The sequence below is a fragment of the Bidens hawaiensis genome, unplaced genomic scaffold (genome assembly GCF_021521415.1).
Source record: "Bidens hawaiensis isolate Kalapana, Puna unplaced genomic scaffold, B.hawaiensis_p1.1 tig00035496_1, whole genome shotgun sequence".
In the NCBI taxonomy this organism is placed as follows: Eukaryota; Viridiplantae; Streptophyta; class Magnoliopsida; order Asterales; family Asteraceae; genus Bidens; species Bidens hawaiensis.
Genome location: NW_027505373.1, coordinates 52,501 through 58,933, shown reverse-complemented (window position 1 = coordinate 58,933; position 6,433 = coordinate 52,501). Strand labels below are relative to the sequence as shown.

The 6,433-nt window shown below is 34.3% G+C and overlaps 2 protein-coding genes across 2 annotated transcripts; both read right to left on the bottom strand.

Annotated features, from left to right (window-relative positions):
- Positions 1 to 911: 911 nt before the first annotated feature.
- On the bottom strand, positions 912 to 2,466 carry LOC143612762 (protein TIC 21, chloroplastic-like). The gene is made up of 4 exons (XM_077086665.1): positions 2,266 to 2,466; positions 1,946 to 2,194; positions 1,127 to 1,330; positions 912 to 1,031 (listed from the first exon to the last, which is right to left on the bottom strand). Exons 1-4 carry the CDS (start codon positions 2,464 to 2,466, stop codon positions 918 to 920), a joined length of 768 nt encoding a protein of 255 aa, XP_076942780.1. The 3' UTR covers positions 912 to 917.
- Positions 2,467 to 3,474: 1,008 nt separating this feature from the next.
- LOC143612755 (reticulon-like protein B11) lies at positions 3,475 to 5,423 on the bottom strand. The gene is made up of 6 exons (XM_077086661.1): positions 5,266 to 5,423; positions 5,008 to 5,188; positions 4,798 to 4,939; positions 4,652 to 4,721; positions 4,371 to 4,544; positions 3,475 to 3,771 (listed from the first exon to the last, which is right to left on the bottom strand). Exons 1-5 carry the CDS (start codon positions 5,315 to 5,317, stop codon positions 4,378 to 4,380), a joined length of 612 nt encoding a protein of 203 aa, XP_076942776.1. The 5' UTR covers positions 5,318 to 5,423; the 3' UTR covers positions 3,475 to 3,771; positions 4,371 to 4,377.
- Positions 5,424 to 6,433: the final 1,010 nt, after the last annotated feature.

The window sequence follows — 6,433 nt, the reverse complement described above, 5'->3', positions numbered from 1 at the left end:
TTGTGTGGAATATTAATTCAACCAAATGATCAATCGTATTTTGTCAACCTTTTCCAAAAAGCAGGAAAAAAAGGGTAAAAACGTAAAAATTAGATAAATCATATTTTTCTTCCTTTAGGTATAACGGTTAATTTTACAGAAGTGTCCCTTCTTGTTAGGCTCACGGATCATGGGTTTGTTCACTTGTGGGTCATGCTGAATTGAAGGCGGAGTCAGGTAAAGTTAATAAACACGAGAAAGCTTGTTTAGAGAATCAACATCTATTTCTCCCATTTGCTTTTGCTACATTTGGTTTCCTTACCCCGGAAGCTATGAAATTTCTAACCCGGAAGCTGTGAAATTTCTAACCAAAGTTTCGTTTTAGCAGGATTGAATTTGATATTCAAAATGGGGTTCCAGTGCAGCTTGTTGTCTGTTTACCCGCTTCTTTATTGTAAATTGTAATGTAATTGTTTGTGGTTAATGAAAATGATATGAAAATTTTCATTAAAAAAGGTATAACATAAAAATTAGCAGCTTCTTGTCTTGATTAAGCAAAGCTAATTAAAAAAATAAAAAATAATATTTAAAAAGCTGTAACAAACTACGTCAATTAATAAAAAATATATATATGTGGTTTAAGGTATTGGAGTAACTACGCAATCATCTTGTTGTCTATAAACATATTTAGCTACTGACATTGCTGTTGCTGTAGGTGATGAATATTTAACACTGATGAAGATTTGAAGAAATACATGGACCATTAAAAAGAACATATTTAAACTATCAAAGATTGTATACAGCAGTCCAACTTCAATATAATACGTGAAAAACTACAAATGTCTACAATAAAATTATACAAAACAATTCATAGTGGAAAGATTATGGAGTTTTCTTTTCTGAAAAAAGAATTCTACAGAATGATTCAAAAACACGGGTCATGCTGCCCCAGGAACCGCAATGCCATCTGAAGGCGGAACCGTAACAAACCGCAGCAACTCCAAAGAGAACAAGAGTCCCAAGAAATGTGACAGGATTGTGTTTGCACTCGCCTGTAATTACCATATTCAAATAATATCATTGCAGTTGCTACACATTTACTTTTTTATAAACTTTTGAGTGAAATGTATAAAAAGATAATATATACCTGCACCAAGAAAATATCCAAAGCAAGAACAGGGCTACTGCCCGGAGAGATACCCTTGTAATAAGGGTTTGCCGAGGTGGTGAGGGCCTTAGCCACCAGCAGTCCAACGGTAGCTTGCATCCCGAGTATTGCAGCCCCCATACCCAAAAGATTCAGGGCTATCCCGTTTTTCAAACTCTTTACAACATCAGCGCGTGGTGGAGCCTGAATAAAGAGAGAATATTGTATTGAATTAGGCCTGTAAATGAACCAAACGTTCCGTTTAGTTTAGTTTATTGAATAAACGAACAAACATAAACAAAAAAACAAAATTATGTTCGTGGACATTCATTTAATGAAAGTTGTTTATGCACGTAAGTTCACGTTGGTTTAAGTTTTGTTAATATCTTCATTTTAAACTTTTTGACCCATTACAACTTAGTTTTGTTTTAACAACCCTTTAGGCCCAACACATTGTTATTCACATTACTTTTAACTGGTTTTAATTCAATTATGTTTGTACTTTGTTCATTTACATTCGTGAACCGCTTGTTTATATTATAACGAACAAACATAAACGAACATGAACACGAATATGTTCACTTTCTTAATGATCAGGCACAAGAAATCCCCATTAGTTTTAACAGTTTGTGTTTGATCGTTTGTACAAAAAGTCGTTTCGTGATCTAATAACTAGTTTTGGGCATACAAATTCATGTTCTGATTATCAGTGTTCTCGCATATTGGCTGTTAAACTGCTACTAATTAATAACCTAACAATGTAGCTTGAAGGTCATATAACAATGCACTGAATTAAAACCTAAAACTGACAAAATATACCTTTGAAGGGTCATTGACGGTCTTGCGAAGGCGATCAGAAAGGCGAATGTAACCGAAAGACCAGAAAACCGACAAGAAAGCAGCAACAATACCACCAGAAGTAGCATAGAATGTAGCTGGTGACGTGATTTTACCAGTAACGACAACCGAAAAGGAAAGAATAACAGCAGCTACAACAGTAGAAACAAGCTGTCCCCAAAACCCTAGGCTGCCTAATCTCTTGAAATACCTTGAAGTGTTCTCTGCAACCTACAATATTCACACAATTTCACCGTACATAAACTGAAAACCCAATTCATAGATATGGAATTGTACGGTACCTGAGTAAGTTTTGCTTTTTCGGATGCATCAATGGGTGAATTGTAGGCTGCTGAAATTGGGGTTGTAGTGAGGTTTTTAGGGTTTCTAATTGGGTTTGGATAAATGTGATGCGAAAACAGAGAGAGAGAAGATGATGTAAAAGAAAGAGATGAATGAGAAGAGAGTGAATTGAGGGCTGCCGGCACCAAAAGACTTTGCATCTTGGAAGTTGGTGTGTCTTCAGTTGGCAGCAGGGGTGGTATTCTACCTTCCAAAGTTTGCTTTTGAGCTTTTCTTAAAAAATAATGATATTTTATATAACCAAATTTGATAATTCAATTATAATTACACTTTTATTTGATAATTGAGATTAGATTAGATTGAATTTCCTACTTCTTGACGGTGTTTTTGTTTAAATAAGGTTTGTAGTTTAAAGATCAGTATAAACGGTTGACGTCTCGTCTCAGAAAGGCTCACTCGGGTATTGGGTGGATCCAAACGCTATTAAACAAAAAGATTTGAGTCTCCTAGCATACAACTACTAACGATGCTTAACCAAATTAAACAAAATATATTTTCTAATAACAAAATTCAATAAAACAAAATATACTTTCTAATAACAGAAACTGTTAGGTTATAAAAAATTAAAAAAACAAACTATTGGTTAAAAGTTCAGTTCTGGCACATAACCGATAACCGAACCCAACAAACTCATCGTCACCTTAAAAGCTTGCATCTTATTACATTTTCATTTGGTAAAACTGTACTAACTGAAAATAGATTTGAATTAACTCACAAGTCACACCCATAGGCCATTACCAAACACATTCAACCAAACCACCCTTTTAAATTTTAATAATAGATTATTTAGCCGATGACGAAATTGAATCTATCTATTATTGATAAAAAATCATCAATACATGATGTACATTTGAAAGTTTTAGGTCTACTGAATTAGGTGAATATATCCATTATTGATCAAGAGTTATCAATGCATTAACATTTGAAAGTTTTAGGTATACTGAATTTGGTGAAGGTGAATCTATCCATTATTGATAAAAAAAATTAGGTGAATCTACCCATTACGAAAGTTTTAGGTCTACTGAATCTATCCATTATTGATAAAAAAAAATTACACCTTTAAAAAGTGCAACTTTAGAGCAAACGTGATGCTGCTTTCTGGTCCTGTGTTGGCCGCACCAAGTAATTAGTCAATTATAAAACCAATAGCCAAACCAAAATAGCGATACTATAACTCCTTCCAACCATTATACGGTTGAGAGCATACACCACACAAGATTAACAGTCACGAGTAATTCACATATATACTCACACCTTAAACTCTTCAAACATGTTTAGTTCTCGTGGGATAAACGTGTCAAAAACTTGCAGCAACTGGAAATCTAACAACCACTTATGGCAATATCAAAAACAAAAGCAACTTTTGAGATCCGGTCTGTCAACCCTTCTATATGTATTTCACAAATATAGCAGGGTTATGATCTTGAGCAGCTGGCAAAAGAAACCTGAAAACAGGTAAACTAATAAGCACCAACGTACAGAAGTGTATAAATGGATCAAAAAGTTTCAAACCATACTTGAAAACCCGCTAATGAGACATAAGACATATATTTAGCTTCAAAGCAGAACGCGTCATTAATTTGAATAAAAATAACAGGTCACGGATCATACTCTGTTCATAAATCATATACTAGCTTTGTTATGGTGATTCTAAGAAAACCATCACTTGTTGAAACCAAAACATAAACTCTTGTAACATTATTAAAACTGGGTTGCTATCAATGATATCAGTTTAATCTTAAGCAATAAAGTGATAAGCGATTATCATTCAAGTTGAAAAGTCAATCACAACCTTGTACTGGCAATGACTGAAATCAACCAAATTTGCTCAGGACGTGGTAAATTAGTAACAAAAAAACATTGAAAAGGTGTTATATCATGTAATACATGATCCAACAAACAAATGTCAACTTGCAAAAACTTTTCTTTTAGTGTAAGAAAGAACAAACATGAGCAACTTAGGACAAAAGCATTCACAACTACAACATATAGTTCAAAACATAATGAGCCACCTAAACATGAAAGAGGTTGATCGCACGGTTACCTTTAGCCTATTCTGTCTTCTTTTGCTTCTTTTGAGCAATTGGAATGTTTTGCAAGATGAGATCAACTTTCTTGAACACCACACTCATGTTCTTATGCACAACTATCAACTTTTCATCAATCTGAGGCTGAAATGTGTCGTATAACAAAGGAACCGATAAACTAAGAAGCACCCCTATTTGTAAAATCAAGACAAACCAACAAATCAGAATAAAAAAAAGATTCATACTTTAACGTGTATTAGTATACACACTTCCCATAAAATGTTTATAAATAGCTCACCAATATAAACCAGTGTAAGAAAGTTAAACAAGCTACCAATACAAGAAATCATCCATAATCCAAACGCAACCTGAACATTAAAGCCGCATTCAACAATCATAAAACTCAAATCTTGAAAAAACAACAGAAAATTAAATCAAATGTACAAGAACTAAAGTCCTCAAGTTCCCATCAACTGCAATTTCATGAACGGTTGCTAAAGCGCGATTAACCCAAACTCTGATCTCATCAGCAGCAATCAGAACAGACTCTTCAGATATATCCAAATCAGGAATCGGAGGCAACGGCCTAAAATCAAACCATATTCAATCAATTAACCTAAAACTAATTCATTAAAACCAGTCAATTACACACACCGGTTAAGAAGCGAAGCCGATTTCGCCCAAAAGAACAAGATCACAACCAAAAGCAAGAGAGTATTAGCTACAAACGATAAGAAATTATATCCTGCTCGTTCAAACAAAATCCACATGACAGTTGAACCAATCAACAACATAACACCTCCGTAACATTTCCTCCATAGCAATGTATCAGCAACTGTAACAATTCATTATTAACAAAAAAAGGTTATCAATCAATTGAATAGATCTGTAATTGGATTGGATATTTGATACCTGGGCCACCGCCGAGAGCGTGGTGGACGGAGATTGGACGGAATTCGCCCATGATTGGATTAGGGTTTGTGTTGTTGGAAAGAAAGGAGGGAGATATTTGAAGGTATGTAAAAGCGTTACGAAAGTTTTTTCTTTTTTTCTTTTTTTTTGCATAGATCGTAACGTGTGTGAGGGTATTAATTAGTATTATTAAATAAATGGTGTTTGATCGCGTGTATTATAATTTAGTACACTAGACTAGATCCATTCATGATTCATTCAAGATTCAAAGGTTCCATGACTCTATCGTACCTTCCATGACTGATGTGGCTCAACCACTACGATAAAATGGATGGCCTAGCCAATGAGATGGATTTCGGTAGACATAATCTAGATCACATAAAAGTGTCTTATACACGATCTTTACCCAGTTTTGTAAATATCGATCGAATACTCAGTGACTACTCGTTACTTAGCATCCTTCTAGACTCTTTCTCCAACTCGGTGTATATTAGTTGGACTCAAATTTAGGCGATCATCTCTGAGCTACTCGGCGATTGCTCGGTCCAGTTGGAGCTACTCGATGATTGCTTGGGTCTTGTCTGTAAACTCGAAGCTATCTTGTCAAAAATATTAAAGAATGAATATTGAATTTTGAAATATTTTAGTATTTGAAAATGCATCATTTTGATTTATACCAATATTGTGTATTTTGTTGTAAGTATTAATAAACTTATGAAACCTGACATGTGTATTTTTTTGCCAAAACTAATTTTATAATAATTTATCATATCCAGGTACTCATTAAAGGCTAAGTACTCGCAACTTTCCCAGTTAACCGACCTGGCAGCGCCTAGCGACTTCTACGACCAGGTCTCAAATCCGCCGAGATATTAAAAAAAAGAACTGGAGGATTGATACTATTTGAAACTCAATCTTAATATCAAATTAGAAGCCGACTTGAAATACAACTGTAAGCACATACATTTATAACAATTATGCAGATGATTTCAAGTTTATAACAAGTTTAAGACATTATTAAGGTCGTTGAATTTTATATGAATATAGAGATATTTGTCTTAGCAGTTTCCTAGGCCTTAGCGTTATTTTGGCTTAGCCTGAGCCTTAACTTTGTCTGAGCTTTTTTAGCATTAGCATTCCTTAGCCTTTAACTTTGCCCTTGATGTTT

Coding starts and splice junctions, on each gene's coding strand:
- LOC143612762 (XM_077086665.1), bottom strand. CDS start 2,466: ATGCAAAGTCTTTTGGTGCCGGCAGCCCTCAATTCACTCTCTTCTCAT. Junction 2,195..2,265: donor AAAAAGCAAAACTTACTCAG/GTACCGTACAAT, acceptor TGAATATTGTAG/GTTGCAGAGAACACTTCAAG. Junction 1,331..1,945: donor CCGTCAATGACCCTTCAAAG/GTATATTTTGTC, acceptor CTCTTTATTCAG/GCTCCACCACGCGCTGATGT.
- LOC143612755 (XM_077086661.1), bottom strand. CDS start 5,317: ATGGGCGAATTCCGTCCAATCTCCGTCCACCACGCTCTCGGCGGTGGC. Junction 4,940..5,007: donor TCGGCTTCGCTTCTTAACCG/GTGTGTGTAATT, acceptor GTTTGATTTTAG/GCCGTTGCCTCCGATTCCTG. Junction 4,545..4,651: donor TCTTACACTGGTTTATATTG/GTGAGCTATTTA, acceptor TTTTACAAATAG/GGGTGCTTCTTAGTTTATCG.